At 40.8% G+C, this 17,292-nt stretch overlaps 1 protein-coding gene across 5 annotated transcripts in view; it reads right to left on the bottom strand.

Moving 5' to 3' along the window:
* Positions 1 to 17,292, bottom strand: part of tle2a (TLE family member 2, transcriptional corepressor a) — a 37,978-nt gene that overhangs the window by 12,795 nt on the left and 7,891 nt on the right. For 3 of the 5 annotated variants that reach the window (XM_053513019.1, XM_053513020.1, XM_053513022.1), the window contains exons 2-4: positions 15,825 to 15,991; positions 3,138 to 3,201; positions 1,718 to 1,762 (exon numbers count right to left, since the gene is read on the bottom strand). In XM_053513019.1, coding sequence (XP_053368994.1) covers positions 1,718 to 1,762; positions 3,138 to 3,201; positions 15,825 to 15,991 — 276 coding nt within the window. Of the gene's footprint in view, positions 1 to 1,539; positions 1,671 to 1,717; positions 1,763 to 3,137; positions 3,202 to 15,824; positions 15,992 to 17,292 lie in introns of those variants that run through there. The other 2 variants (XM_053513023.1, XM_053513024.1) reach the window with 1 other exon arrangement.

The raw sequence follows: 17,292 nt of genomic DNA, 5'->3' as shown, positions 1-17,292 counted from the left end.
CGGACGTACTGCTGATCGTGGGATAATGGCGAGCTAGCGGGTGAGAACTGGAAAATTACCAAAACTGGAAGAAGACCATTTTAAAAACACTGGGATTGCTTATCCGAAAAAGCCGCACCAGTTTTATGACTGATTACACTGAACATAAGGGTTCTATTACTAATGACCACGTAGGAGCTTAAAACAATTATAATGTCTGATAAAGCAGAGATGGTAGATTATTGAATTCCAGACACTATGGAATCGATACCATAGCTTAAGGGTTCTGTTTCCTTAAGATTGAATTTCACGCAAGTGTGAGAGCAGAAGGTTCTGTTTCAACAGCGCAACTTTAGTCTGACTTATAGCTGTGTGTTGTGAGGAGACGCTAAAGGTGGATGGTTTGGTTCTCCACATGTCCGTGGAAAACGCATCAGTGGCATTGTACAGAGCACAGCCAGAGCAGACGTGCTGGAGACCTGCAGGTTCTGAGTGTGTGCTCAGGCTTTGCTGTTTATCAGCAGACTAGACAAGTGCTCCACTTGTTCATCCCCGTCCCTCTATCCATCCATCCTTCATCACCCCGCTCCCCATTTCCCACAGGACACAATCACTGCTTGTTAGAAAATGGCAACTACTAAAAGCAAGGGAGGGATGGAGAGAGGGCGAAAAGAGGGAGGGGCCGAATGCCAGAAGACACAAGGAGAAAGAGCGAAAGAGAGAGAGAGAGAGATGTAGGAAGAGTGAGAGGTGTTGATGGTTTTATTAGCAGAGGGATTTCATGATGCATTTGGCCGAGCTGAGCGATTGAGCCGAGGAGCAAGGAGATGTGTGTGCGTGTTTGTACGAGTGCAAGAGAGAGAAAAAGAAGAGGGGAAAAAAGCAAAAAAAAAAAACCGGGAGAGCAGTGACCTGATTTAAAGTAAAAATCAGCAGGGGGGCAATAATAGAAGTCTAGCAAGGTCAGGAAATGCAGATGCACAGCAAGAACGTCTTACACACACACACACACAGCACAAAAACTGTGTAAACAGATTTTAACCAATTGCAATTATATATATAAAAAAACCTGCATTTATCAAACATTATAAATTACTAACAAGGTGCCAACAAACCGCGTTAAATTTTTTATTTCAATACGTGGCTCTGCCTTTTTGTAAGTAAATAAAGCTCAAAACAATCCGAGGTATTACGATTTTTACTCATGGTGCTTCAGAAGTATTAAAAGATATCCAAAACCGATGTAAGAGTGCTCACTTATAGCGCCAGGATATGGAAAAATATTGCAAATGCTACAACACTAAACACAATCACTTGATTTCAAAGCCAGTTTGTCAGCCCTCCGACATCGACAGCATCTAAGCGCTAAAAACAGCGCTGATACAAACACTACATAAAAATACTGAAAATCCAACTATTTGGCATAGTCACAACTGTTACAGCTCTACGGGGTCTTATGAGGGTCTACCGATCCCACCAGAGAGACCTGCAATAATGCATCACATTAAAATGCTCAGGTTTAATATCTCACGTTTAATATCTCACGTTAATCTCACTGACTTTTGATTAACATGGGGATGAGAACTTCAGGTAGTCCTGAGGTTAGCACACACATTTGTTTATAGCTGCTCTCCGCACAACAGCCCTAGCAGCATCTGCTTCTCCCAAGACAATCTTTAGAACACAGACGTCAAGAAATTAGGTCACAATAAATATAAACGCATGCAGTCAAACTCACCTGCTTATGCATCTCGATGTTCAGGCCGTAGGACATTTCATAGTACTGAAAAGGGAAAAAAAAGTAATTTTTTATACTTTACTCACACAAGATCTTGACCTAATAGAAAACAATTAAATAAGCAAGCAGACACAACTCTCTGTTCTCATTAATTGATTATTAGTTTTTTTTCTTGTTTTCTACCCTGAGCAGATTTTCTGCTAAAATAAAATAAAAAATGACTGACCCAAACAGCTCAGTGTGTGTGTGTGTGTGTGTGTGTGTGTGTGTGTGTGTGTGAGAGAGAGAGATAGAGAGAGTGATCAGACATGTGCAGAATTAGGATTGGTTTGGTCAGGTGGCTGTTACACACACAGAGTGGGCAGGAGGACAGTGTGTATTTGGATAGAACAGTAAAAAAGAAAAAGAAAAAAAAAAAGAGCTCAGGCAATAAAAGAAGCAGTGTGACAGCTGTCTATCATACGCCCCTGCCTCGCCAAAATCCCACACTGTTGCTAGGCAACACCACGTCTCCGAAAATTACGAGCAAAAAAAAAACAAAAACCCCCGGAAATAAATAAATAAATAAAAATAGTGGGTGAGTGTCAAAGAAATGCTCGAGTTTGCACACAGATCTGTGCTGGACTGGGTGAAAATGAGACGAGTGTATTTACAATTGCTCTCAAGCAATAAGATTCAAATGCACCAAGCTATATACAGTGACATGTATGTACTGTATTTGTATTCATGTTTTTGGACATACTGACATACATGTTTTTGGACATTATTTTAAAAATGTGTGTGTGAGAGTGTGTGTATATGACTTTATAACATTGTCCACGATTGTGTAGTGCCACTAGGGTAGCTCCTCGGGGAGTGGTGTTGGCAGCGTGGCTGTGGGTTGGGACTTGATCGGCTTGAGATCTGGGGCATTTGGAGGACGGGTCAGCAGCCTTGGGCGGCGCTTTGCTTGCTGGGCCCCGTGTGCGGCGAGCTGTGGTGCACTGGGTGTTCTCATGCTTTTCCATCATGGCCAGCATTTTTGCTGCATAAGCGTTTCTGTGGGATTGGACCAGACAGCCTTGCCCTTGTTCTCCCCACAGGCATAAATGACCCTTGGGTGCATATGATCCTGTCACCAGTTTAGTGTTATATATAAACTAATCATGTGGCTAGAGATGCAGGTCAAGGACCTTGAGTTAATGTTCACATCAAATATCAGAATGGGGACAAAGTGTGAGCTTTGGGATTTTACCTCTAGCACGGCTGTTGGTGCCAGTTGGGGCTGACTTGGGAAACTAACATTATCAGAATCAGAATCATCCTGAAATTGCACACACAACAGAATGTGCGTGTGTCTTTGCTGCACATGTGTTTGCGCAAGTACAGTAGGTGTGCACTTGCATGTCTCTGTGCATGTGTCTGCATCTGCGTCTCTTACCATCACATAGTGTCTCTGAATTTCGGTCTTCTCCGTGGCCAGTTTCTCACACTCCAGCTTTAGGCTGTGAAGTAATACCGAGATAAGAGTTAGTCCCTGCTACATTTCTCATGTTATAGGCTAAAGACAAAATCATTTTGTAAGAGGCTGTAGTGGTGGTCTCTCCATCACACTCACACATATAATAGGAAGGACAGACACATAAAGATGCATCAGTCAGTAAACGAGTGAGATTCATCAATTCCCTCTTCGGTATGTTTCAAGTAGCCACCATAACTAATCAGAAATCTATTCATCACTTGTTATAGTGAGTTAGCAGGTAAGACTTAGTTACAGAACATAAATCATATGTAACATCTACAAAAACAGGGTTTTTTTTTTTAGGTATACTAATACACACATTCTTTTTGAGGGATTTTACAGCCTCAGGGTTTGTTAAAGGGCACCTCATACACCAGGCACTGTGTGTGCACGTGTGTGTGTGTGCGTGCTGCGCTGTATAAGGTGCCCTTCATCAACAAGCCCCAAGGCTGTAAAGAACCCTAGAAACAAGCAAAGTCACTCTGTCAGGGTGTGTGATGAGCTAGATGACCCCAAAACCTCAGAGCACAGCAATATCTACACCAGGTGACATCTCATCAATGTCCTCTAAGCCACAAACACACACACACACACACACACAGACAGCAGTATTTCAGTAGCCCGCTGACTCGACTGCGAGCAGTAGATTTATGCGCGCCGAGTGCAAGGGCCTGGGAAAATTAGAATATGATTAATACTGCGACATTAGCACGCGGCAACAGGTAATAACGGCACATCCGCTCCCCTTCTGCAGGGGCGCACGACTGCCGATAATTGACTCATTTATCACCACCCGTGAGGAGGGGGAGGAGGAGAATGAGGAGGAAAGGGGGGGAGGGGTGGTGGCGGGGTGGCAGAATGGAGGAGGGGGGATTAAATTCATTCCCCTGATAAATTTTATTACTGTGGAATTGCCTCTCTGCAGAAGTCACAGCCGTCGCAGGATTTCCGAGAACTGACAAATCTATCAGCGTGCATTTACAAGCTCTGCCTTACGTTATTTATGTCTGTTGCCTTTGCAGGGTCAGAGAAATCACAAAAGGGGGGGTGGGGGCGTATGCCAGCTTTTGTTTACGTGCTGGTATATTGTAATAGGCTAAATTAGATCATGCTTTTTTTTTTTTCATGAAACACTCCTGTATTGTTGGCAGTCTTTAAGCCAACCGAAATATCCTGGTACACCTTATGTATAATGTAAGGGTGCATATCGCCCACCCTTATCAAACATATCTTTGAATATTAATATTGTTTTTGCAATATTGATTTCACCATTTTTTTATCAACAGTCATTGTTGGATAGCAGCTTTATAGAACCAAAAATATATAGGCATGAGTTTCACCCAGATGAGGATGGGTTCCCTGTTGAGTCTGGTTCCTCTCAAGGTTTCTTCCTATTACCATCTCAGGGAGTTTTTCCTTGTCACTGTCGCCGTCGTCCTCGACTTGCTCATCAGGGACAATCATATAATTTTAATTCATACACATTTTATACAAATTTAATTCTTTTGATTGTAAAGCTGTAAAGCTGCTTTGTGACAATGTAAATTGTTAAAAGCGCTATACAAATAAAATTGAATTGAAATTGAATTAAATTAATAGGATAGTGTAAATGTTTTAATTCTCTTATTACACATCAATTTGTTAATGATTAAATTTCTTGATTTATTGATAAACATTATAACTGTTTGATTAAATCGATTATGCAGCTTAATATTTTTTTTGTTGGGCGATTCAATAAATTGATCGATTAAAGTTCTCACTTTTAACATTATTGACAAAACCTGACATGCTCTAGAGTTGACATTTCTTGAAAACATATCGCAGCGTTTGTATAAAGTACAAACAAATTGAAGTAGAACGTTGATGCAATAGTGCCACTAACTGGACTGGAGGGCAGGAGACTGGCAGGAAAGAAAGATTATTGCTTTGTATAAGAAATTGTATTTTTAAAAACACCACAATTTTCACAGAACATCAGTCTTTATTACAGTAGATATGCTAATTAGTTGTAATACTTCAAAATCTGTAAAAATTACAGCTGCTACAGGAATACGAGTGGTGCGCTCTTGGCACCTTTGGCAAGTGCTCGCCCCATCACCTGGAGATCGATGGTTCGATTCCCGTGTGATGCTGTAACCTCTCGCAGCCGGAGGTCTAGAGAGAGCCGATTGGCCGAGCTCTTTTAGAGGGGAGGGATGAGAGGTACTTAGTGCTCCCACATTAATCACGGCTCTACAGCCAATCAGGGGCGTCTGTGAGCTCACGTAAGCGAAGAAGCGGATAGCGCTTTCCTCCGAGTGCGTTACGCCGCCTTTAACAGTGCGTGATCGAGATGTTCGAAAAGATGCGATCTGCTGCTGTCACATGATTCAGAGGAAAAACGTGATAGTCTTCCGCCCTCCCGGCTGAATGGCAGTAGTAGCCTTAATGTGGGAGCCCCCTAGTGACGGTGAGGAATTGCACACGACTAAATTAAGGAGAAAATCTGGGAGGGAAAAATTCTTTAGACAAATGAATGCTACTGACTCGGATCGAATATTGCAACGTCCCAATATCAAATAGAATCGGGGTCTACCTTTGATTCACAGCTTTAATAAACATGCCTACATCTCCTCTTATTTCTTTCCCTTATTAGTGAATGTTGAACTAAACATCTGCTTAGAGACATCACCAAGAAGACAAATGTCAGGTTTATCTTAATACATAACTGATTTTATCTATTTATTTTGAAGCTTAGATTATGTGACACTTTGCCATCCAAGTCTATTTAAATGCATTGTTCATGTAAAAACAGTAATTGTGAAACAGTAAAAAAAAAAAATAATTGTAAAAAAAAATGCTGTAACAACCTTCTGACCAATCAGAATGAAAAACCCCTTCTGTTGTATAACTGACTCAATCACCTTATTTATAACAATTTCAATATTTAAAAAAACATTCATGCATACACCATTTTAAAAAGATTTTTTTTCAATCACCCCAATTAAAAAAAAAAAAAATTATAATAATGCTTTCAGCCAAACAAAACCTAATACAATGATACACATCCTGTATCACGGATTATATTTACCACATGCCAAAGTTTCAGAGGACACTGAAGTGCTTTTATAAGTGCTGTTGAATCTTTTAGACAGGACATGATACCAGTATAAGGTGTGGCGGCACAGTGCTGGTGCAGGTGGCGTAATGTGAAATGGAAAAGAAAAAGGAAAAGGAAAAAAAAAAGCAAAAGTGCTATAGGATAGAAGCAGCACAACAAACAGAGCTAAATGATAATCTGAAACCAGATGGACAAACAGAGACTGATGAACGTTGGCATCGAGATTCATAACGAGCCCTAGGGGAGAGAGAAAAAAAAAAAAAAAAAAAACACTCCCGCATTCTTGCATGGCTCAGCCGTGTCACGTTACATTGATGCATTTGTCACTGTGGGTTGTGTGTGTGTGTGTGTGTGTGTGTGTGGGGGGGGGGGGGCGCACCTCCACATCCATGTGATTATGTGACTAGGAGAGCATGAAAAAAGGGTAGAAGCGTGAGGGAGGAGAAGAGTGGGGGGGTAGTAGGACAGACACACACATACACTATTTCAAGAAAGAATGATTGCATAAAATAATTAGCCCGGAGGCTCAGCGGAGAGAGAGAGACAGAATGAGAGAGCGCAAGAGAGAAAGAGCGAGAGCGAGAGAGACACCATTTCCAATCTCTCCCTCACCCTGACAGCAGATAAGCTGATCGCTGGAACAAATCTGTGAGCTGCCAGCACCATGACAGCTCTGTCAGCAGAGCACAGTTATCCACACGCACGCACGCACACACACACACACACACACACACACACACACATAAAGGGGGGAGGGTCACTGACAACACCTGAATTAAACGGTTTAAGGAAACTATGGAGCTATGCCAAATCATCATTTTACCAAATGCAAATATTCAATTAGTCAGGCAGTTCGGTTAATCTGTTACCCAACACAACTTCATATTTACACTAATGATCATTTGTGTATTCAGTTTATTGGTAAGCACCAATTCGCTTTATTGGTTAGCACCAATTTACACAAAGAACATTTCAAACTGCAGATTAAAGAAAAGTTTTATTTTTGTTAAAACAGTGTCCTTGGTTCATTCCTACCCCCCTTTATTATAACTAACCCCGCCCTTTTTAGACCCTGAAGTTATCACAGCTGGACCCACGCTTTCAGTGGCAACACCCCTTTCGGTTCTGGAGCCATTTACGGAGTAAAATCTGGAGTCAAAAATGTCTATTTACTCCAAGTTCAACACATGATGTCTTCTAACCATCGCTGCTCACAACCTTAACAGCTGGATAGTAAAAGAAAAACCGGGCTTCCACTGAACATCTTGGTGTTTTCTCAGCTCGCACCACACCTGATATAATGAATTGCATTGGGAGTCATCAAGCAGGGAAAACTCTGTAAGGAGTAGGGCAGGTGGTCCCCCAGTACTGGAGTTGAGACCCGCTGACATGATTGGATGTGTCCATGTTTTCTTTACGCTACTAAGCTTGAATGGCAGATGTTAAAAACGATGTAATTCTCAGTTAGATCAAATAAACCAGCACAACAAAGCTTGTCCCCTTTGGCCCTCTGAACATATACAACTGGCCCCTCATCCATCTGCTGTGTTTATATTCCTTAAAATACACTGTCTGGCGAAAAAACTGATTTAAATAAGCAAATACTCATGATCTTTGATTAGGTAATTAGTGCAGTAATTAATATGTTTTACCTGGCAACAATTAATTTAGCTCTAACTGATGCAGCGAGTATTTCTCAGACACGGTTGAAATTGGAAATGTTGAAATTATTAGAATTAAGTTTAAAAAAAAAAAAAAAAAAAAAAACTGTCCAATTCTTTATTAAAACCTGGACGCATAGTGCTGAACTGGACAAGAAGAGCTGAAAAAAATAAAACAAAAAAGAAACCAAAAAAGAAAGTTGCATCTTTTAAAATAAGACTGTAGATGGTTATGGGGACTCAGTCACAACTCCAGAGTACCCTGGACTCCAAAGTCCAGCCATTTGAGTATTGTACTGCTCAGTCATTGATCAGCATACTGTTGTTCTACTTGAAAAGGTGCTCTTATGCATAGTACAGACTTGGTTTTAACCTGGTATAAAAGGTAACCATGCAAAAACACTGGAGTGTACTTCTCCTTAAAATGAGACCTCTTCAGTGCCATCTGTCTCGTCTGAAATCTTTGAATCTTTCGATCCCATGTTCTGAACTAAACTACCATAGGTGATAAAGTAAAAATGCAGGCAGGAGGGTCTTTCTGGACACCGTTATGTCATATATCACCAATGTCAGTGTTAGACTTTTCTTTTTGTTTATTGGGAGTTCATAAACCAACTAGGCGCATGCTGCTACCTAAAGTATTGGAATGTGAGACACAAATGTAGTCAGGTACAGGACAATATTAGAAATGAGAAAACTGATTAGCGGGGGTGTCGGGGGGGGGCTGGGGCAATCGCACTAGGGCACATTGTCTATTGAGCTGTCTCCACGCAAGGCAAAGTATGAGCAATTAAACACACACACAATGTGAAAAGAACTTACAGGATTGGATCTTACAGGATGGTGTAGCCATGAAAAGAAACCACTTGATAGTGAGTCCGACCAGACAGAAGGCTTCATCGTGCTAGGAACCATAAAGATTGGACTTTGGCGAGATGAAAAAAGGCCATGTGGTCTGATGAGTCCAGATATACTCAGGGTAAAAAGGGGAGTGCATGAAGCAGTGCACCCATCCTCTACCGTAAAATGAATGAAAATAAATGTTTTGCTGTTGCATAAAGGTAGTTGAAACAATGCCATGGAAAACACTCACCATGATTAAAGCCAACGTAGTTAATGAAATATTAGAATGTGAAAAATATTTGGACAGGTTTTATTTTGTTTTAAAATAACAGCATTTCTCTCTAGACCTTCATATTGCTCTGTGCATGCCCAGTGGTTTTACATTATGTCATCCTAAGAGATTTGAAAGAAGGTTATCAGACCGATTAGGAAAACCAAGAAACGAAACATCAAAGCTAAATAAATTATGTGACTATTAATGACAGCTCCTTTGTGCAGAAACAAATTATTATTATTTTTTTTAACTATTGTTTCGCATGTAATCATTACCCGAGTATGTGGCATGTGGAGATGTTAAAACATTTACCAACTGGACAGTAAAACATCTCACGGCTGAAATGGATCTGAGCAATTTCTGAAAATATTTACAGAGTCACATGTCTCAGGGCGAAGTCTGTAACGGAATTCCTCCTCTGGACATTTTAAAACAAAATGTCACACAGAGACATCAATAAACTAACACAGATCCATGTTTCGCCGCACACAGTGTGAAGATCATATCGTTGCATGGATTCCATTACAAAATAGCTATTGGCACACAGCTGAATATAATGCGTAAGGCTTTTATTTAAGGCACCTGTCAGTATTACAGCTAATACCATCAGCCCGGAGGCATCGCTCCTTTAGGTCGCTTTTCTTTTTTCCTTCTTCGAACAATGAAGGTGATGAAAACTACAGCAACTTCCAAAAAGCTGGTAATTGCCGGCAAGTTAAAAAAGCTGGTGCGGATTAAACCGCAGGGCAAGATGGAGGTCTTTTCCATGAGACATGCTTAACTCAGGAGTCAAAACAATACAGAAATTCTTTAAATAAAAAAAATAATTAAAAAATGTTTTTGGTTAACCTAATCACCACTCTTTCCTCAGCACTTTTCAAAACAAAGTTACGCCCATGCGCTTTAGGAAATTCCCACATCAAACCACACCTCGGAGCCGAGATCTTAAACCAGGGAACATCCAGACCCATCCTGAGCTCACACGCAGGGGGGAAAAAAACAGTCACGGATTTCTGATTACACATCCGTGAATCATGAAAGTAGCATTTCATCATGACATTTACACACAATTACGTTCGACAGGAAAACAGCTGTATATAAAACCGTGTGAGCGATCAGACTAATCAGATGCTTCAGTTCAACGTCGTCCTTCCAGCCACGCTGTGACCCAGCGCAAAAACTGACAGCCTCATTAGACTTTACACCCTGTCTCAGGACAATTATTCCACCCTCTGTCTCTCAAACACACACACACACACAAATACCATTGAATGCCTGTTACATTTTGAAATTAAACGCTTTTTCTTTCTCTCAAACACACACACACACAGCTCCACCCATACCTGTCCTGAGGGCAAGAACACAACAATTTAAAACGAGTCTGACAACACTCCAGTGTATATCCGTCAATCATGTTTGCGCGCGCACACATACACACACACACTGCTGACTCAACACTCTCCAGCAGATTAAAGGACATTTCCACAAAACGACCACTAACACATGTTCAAAACACACACACACACACACACACACACACACACACACACACACACACACACACACACACACACACACACACACACACACACACACACACACACACACACACACACACACACACACACACACACACACACACACACACACACACACACACACACACACACACACACACACACAATATCCCTGGGGAGTGACTGGCCCACACAGACGCGCTCCATGTGCTGCACAAACCTCAACCCCAAACCGAAATCATAAAGACGAGTGCACACTACACGTACATAACCCCTGCCAGTGCCTATGGGTGCACGTGGCCAGGAAGTCCTGTTGCGTGTCGGGTCTGGAGTCTTCCGCAAGCCAAAAATGCAACATACTGGAATGATTTGATAGCGTGTGTGTGTGAGAAAGGGAGAGAGTGTTATGGGATGAAGCAAATGAGGATCATTACAATAATGAGAGCCTCCTGTCTGCAGTCTGTCCTTCCCTGCTGATTAAAAGGCTTCATACAAACATGCAAAAAAAAACAACAACATATGCACAAAGAGGCATGTGACTGCACTCAGTCTTGTTTGGGTTTAAGAATATTTGGAGTTCAAGTTACACCTGTGTGGGTCACCAACACCAGGTTTCCCCTCGAGGTTATGGAACCTTCTGAGGAACTAATGGATTCAAGACTTGTATTCCTGGTTTGAACTTCCTCTGCACAACAGGAACCATGACCGCTACATGGGAGAGAAAATGATAAAGACTACGCAATGAGTCAAGCAGAAGTACAGCATCACAAAACATGGACGAGAATGACAACGAAGTCGCATACACGGTGGCTTTTATTGAAACCAGCTGTGCGTGTTAAACACATTTCAGATTTTATCTTTTTTTTACCATTTATCGCAAAGTTTAAGACCATTCTTAAATTACAAGAATACGGAATTACCCATCCAGCCACATCACTTGATATAAAACAAGTGATTGTAATCCCATGTTAGCTGACAACACACATCTGGCAGACGACAAGAACTCCTTTTCTACAGAAATGCACTTACTCTGATATAGGGAAGAAACAGTATAGAGCTTGTGCAGATACATCGCATTATCATGTCACAATTAATCACAATTTTAAAATGCTCAGATTTACTTGTATTATAAATGTACAATGTTGGAGTAAAGAAATGCATGACAAACTGGTTACAGGAAACAGATTATGCAGTTTCATAATATCTTAAATACTACATTTAACACATATTAAATTAAATTCTCTCAAGTCTTGGGACCAGCACTGCAAAAACCTAGCGCCTTAGCCTCCTGAGCCACCACTCGCACATCTTAAATTTAATGGATTATTGTAAAAACAGGTTCCCTTAGGTCCTCTAGTAGGGCAATGGTAAAGCGTATCATTCGGAAATCGCTGGTTCGATCACCAGGTGATGCTGTAGCCTCTCGCAGCCGAGGGTCTAGAGAGAGCCGATTGGCCGAGCTCTCTCAGCAAGGTGGGCTTAATTAATCGTGGCTCTACAGCCAATTAGGGTCGCCAATGAACTCGCGCAAGATTGGATAGCACTGTCCTGCAAGCGCGTTACACCGCTACCAACGGTGCGTGAGCGAGCAGTTCTGGTCAGCGGCATCACGTGGTTTGAAGAAAACACGTGATGGTCCTTGGCCCTCCCTAAATGAATAATCGTAATAGCCTTAATGTGGGAGCCCCCTAGTGACAAGGAGAAATTGGATATGGCTAAATTGGGGGGGGGGCTCCTATTTAAAAAATAATAAATTAATAAATATTTCCCCTTGAAGGCCACTATTTTTGGTTTTATCCAAACAATCATCTAGAAGCTTTTTATAATAAAATTTTCTTATCTGCGCTAAACGTGACATTATCTCACACAGGTTACTGCACTGCGATTAAGGAAAGCCATTAAGGTAAAACTTGGTCATATGATTAGTTGGAGTTAGAAAATAGGTAACACGTTAAAATTTCTAGATTAAATCACATGCATTAATGCGTTAGTATTTACAGCCCTCATTTTAAACAGGTGATGTATGCCAGAGGTACTATCACATCCTGTATCAAACTGTGGGACTATAATATAAAGTAAATATAATTTTGATCCGCATTCACCCTACGACCAGGGATGGACAGTTGCATGTTAAATGTGGATTAGATTTAGATTTTATTTACCATAAGACTTCAATCCACTCTGACTCCAAAGATCAGCCTCCAGCTTTCACAGTCATGTGCAGAACATCAAAATCACCTTCATTTTATTATTCTTAGTACTTTTCTATTACTGTGGTCTGAAAATAACCATGTTTAACAGTCGTGCTGTTTGTTTCACACATCTATCACAGTTTTTACATCTGTATTAGAATTACATTTGATTAAACTCTCGATGCTGGACTTTTACAGCTGTAAAAGTCACACCTCCATCACAATTTTAACTCCGACTTTCCTTCAGCCACAGTGTTCTTTTCGATGTTCTCTTGCTTATTATGCACGCCGCACAAATCCATAAGAGTGCAATGATGAGCACTTTGTGCTAATTTAGGTCTTAAAAAAGGTGGCAAAAGCTCAGATGTTCACGATAGACACAAAATAGAATTCTTCAAACAACTGTTTCATTTATTTATTTATTTAAAGTTTGCATTAATGTTTTGATATTTAATAGGCTTATCATCACTTTGTGTAACTATGACCTCTCGGGTGAAACTGTTCATATCAAATAGGTTTCAAAACAAATTACAATGATCACCTTGGGCAAGTATTTCCTATTAAGTATTTGGATCAAGGGAAATAAAAATCGCCTAGAATTGCCGTTAAGCTAGACCGCTAATGGGCCGGGATCAACAAAGTGATGTCACTGATTACATCACTCACATCTCTATAGGCCAGGAACCCAAAAACACAGCACTTATTATTAACTTCCAAAACACTTGCATGTTAAATACCTCAGCCTTTCTTGGAGAGGATGATATTACCCCAAAAACACAGGGACAGCAGTCCAATGGATTTCATGCTTTCTGATGCAATCCACTAACATTTTTGTAATAAGTAATATTGTGGGTAATAGACACTAGTTTAACAAAGATCTTGTGTTGAACTTTTGAACAAAGTGCAAAAATCTCACCTGTGTTGTCTCACATAACTCGCATGAGAAGCTCAGTTACTGTAAGAATGCTTGTGCTGGATCAGTATCGTTAACATTCTAAGAATGTGATCAATCCATCTTTCCTTCCTGAAAAGGTTCCTGTAGTGAAAAAGCTTTTGCTATTTTCTTATGCAGTCCTTACATGCAGCATACCTTACACATCCAAACCACCACTGTATGCACACACACGCACCTACAAACACACACACACACACACACACATCTGTTCACAGTTCAGTTCACCGAATGAGTTCATCTCACTCACGTTCCTGTCCTCTAATCCGGCAATCCAGCCCAAATAACAAAGCCAAAATTAAAGTCTAAGCTGTGCTATGCATGTATACTGTACCTAAGCTCTGTCTGTGCCCGTATGCGACATGTTTTACCCAGAGCATGATGAACACCGCAGGGGGCAGTGATTACAAGATGGTTAGAGCAGACTGGCACTCTAGCAGGAACAGAACGAAAAGTCAAAGGCAGGCCGACAGTAATCTGGTACTCTGACCCAAAGGGGATTTTGGGAATTGTGCCATGATGACTTGCATGCAAGCTTTCAAGATGGCTTGCAGAATTGTTTTTTTTACACCTTTACCTTAAATCAAGGCATATTTACAAACCCAGTAAAGACAATGTTGCTGGAGTTTAATCAGGAACTACTAAGATGCATGTACATTTGAAGGAGTACAGACTTGCAAAGATCAGAGATGTTTTTTCTTTTTGCCTGAGATTTCTGCTGGCTTCTGAAGGCGTTTTCTTTCTCACCTTGCATCCCTCCTCACCTTTTTTTTAATATAAAATATTTGCTTTAAATGTTGAAAATATCTCACAGCGTCTACAATACATGTAGAAAACTGTCTGTATTTAATTGGGTAAATTAATCAATACTATTATCATATTGCCCGATCCTTGTTACAGGTTGGAAACCCTTTCCCTTTCTTGTATAATTTGTTGCAGTTGAACATTTAAAGGAAAAAAACATTAGGATTAGGTTTAGCCTACTTTCAAAAGCTACATCAATCTCATCTCCTACTATAAGTTATTTTCACTTCTATTTATTTTTATGCAAATTCTATGCAAAGTTTGTGTTAAAACATAAAAAGAAGATTCACTTTCAAGAGCTACAGAAAGGTTAGCTGTGTAATTTTTTACTTGGGGATTTTAATAACCATTACAAAATAAATTTGGCCAATCCTGTGAACTGCTTTATTTAGTCTCACTGGCTGAACGAGCTGATGATTTCTGCAGACAGAGCACTCACACACTAGCTAGTCGACACATTAAGCAGACATGAGGCCAACATCAGTGGCGGTGGAAGATATCCACAAATCCAGAAATCATCAGGAAGGCTGGACAGCTATTTGGACGGAGAACATTTGAGTTTATTTGGTCTCGACGCTGGCGAAACACAAGGCCTGACAATCAAGGTTTGGAAAAAGGTTGATTTCTCCCGTTCTGGCTTGCGGACCTGAAGCAGCGACCGTGTGAACGTTTGCCAGCAGAGAGTTGGCACAGAGCTGGGAGGAGTTGACAGAGCAGGATGAGTGGGGACGCCAGCTATGTCCCAGAGATCTCAGTCAGTCATGCCTGCCCTGGCCACATTCCTGAGATTCAGCATGCACATCAAAGATCAACCACTAAGCTAGAGAATCAAAGCAGTTTGTGTGTGTCCCGTCAGCATCCTCAAATATCTTCTAACTGAAGCAGTTCCAAACTTGGGTTGCACCAAGATATCATTTGCAGCAATTATTCAGGCTTTTCCAGCTTTAATGAAATGTTTTATACCCGATACTACAGAGGGCATTGGAATATCTCTATACTTCTGCTGTAATCACCAAGACCAAGATCTTAGTAATAATATGCAAATTTAAAAAAATATATATACACATCTTGCCAGAACTGATCTCACTCTTCTTTTATGGATTCCATCAATGTCACTTAATCCAAACCAGTTTGGAACCAGAAGTTTAGAGGAAAATAAACCCTCAGTTTGTCATATGTTATAAAAAAAAAAATGCTATTAAATATCATGAAAAGTTAAATGTTATGACTTATTTTTTTCATTACTTAACGTGTGGGTTCTACCTGTGGTACTGAGTCTGTAGGAACTGAAACTCATCCTTGATCCGGTCCAGGGTCTCAGGGTAAGTAAGTTTTAGTGACTGAGCCGATCCGGATGCTGCAGCCGCTGCCGCCGCCGCTGCTGCAGCTGCTGCCGAAGCCGAGGCCCCAGGGGGTGGCTGGAGAGGTGCCTATGAAAAGGGGGAAAAACATGGAAGATGTTTAAAGGTGCCGTGGGTTTGAGCAGATAGAAAATATTTATGCACTCAGATCATGCAGCATGACTGGGACAGGACAATCCGCCTATAGGAGATTGATACCATGCTAACCGACACACGTGCCAGATTCTGATATACGCTTAAACTTAAATGTTCCATCTTTTATTAGAGGACATTTTTTCATTTAAAAATGTGGAATCTAACAAACTCAAAGTGTTGACCCTAGTTGGCAAGTGCAAAGGAAGCGCGCATGTCTCAGCGCTCACAGAACTGAAGTGCTCTTATACAAGAGAGGCTCCTGCACACTGGGGTACAACATATTACTGCTGGATATCACATCACGCGGCACATTCAATTATGTTAACATGTAAAAACACATGAAGTTTTTGTTTACAACTAGAACAAGTTTTTTTAAATGGTATCTTGGTTAACCATGACCGGTACACATGCACATAGCAGCACAGTGATTTTTTTGTTGTTGTTGTTGTTGTTGTTGTTTTTATGAACGCAGGTATTCTTGTCACTCGCCTAACACCAATTATTTCCTGTAAATGTGACAGTATGATGAAGCTGATTGGACATTACAGCCTATTTTTGCACCAGCTGTTCGTCTTTGCTAGACCACCAAGCGAAGTGCCAGAGAAGTGGCATTTTCTCAGCAACCACCTGACTTTCTCTCCATCCATAATCTCAACAATATCATCTCTCACACTGAAATCATTAATGTCTCATGCATGGGTGGGTGCTCAAAACCAAGAAGACAATGTAGCTACGGGATCCATCAATATGTCCGATTTTCCCCCAACAATCACTTAAATGTCTAAACCTGAACAAATAAGGCTAGCTAGATTCCTTTTGCAACACCAAATCTAATTTCATTGGAAAGCAATTAAAATATAATCAAAACCCAGGTAATTTTTTTTATTAGTTAGGTACTTTATGTTACCCATGTCCATGACACTTTTCTTTAAAAAGAAGCATGGGTTCAATCCACCCATCCACAAGTAAACCTGTGTACATGTCCACCGAGTAGAATAGGACAGAGTAGCTGCATTAGTAACACGAGCTTTTGATGTGCTCGCTCCTACTCCACCTTCTGGACCTCAGGACGTCACACTGTATGCTATCAAAAGCTGACTAATGCACATTATGTGAAAGCATCAGTGCAACAGCACCCATGCTTGTGTGTGTGTGTGTGTGTGTGTGTGTGTGTGTGTGTGTGTGTGTGTGTGTATATATATATGTGCACAATAGAAGGCTGACACATATGAAAG

Source organism: Clarias gariepinus, chromosome 15, assembly GCF_024256425.1.
Source record: "Clarias gariepinus isolate MV-2021 ecotype Netherlands chromosome 15, CGAR_prim_01v2, whole genome shotgun sequence".
Taxonomy (NCBI): domain Eukaryota; kingdom Metazoa; phylum Chordata; class Actinopteri; order Siluriformes; family Clariidae; genus Clarias; species Clarias gariepinus.
The sequence above is the reverse complement of the archived record's forward strand: the minus strand, read 5'-3'. Positions and strand labels throughout refer to the sequence as shown.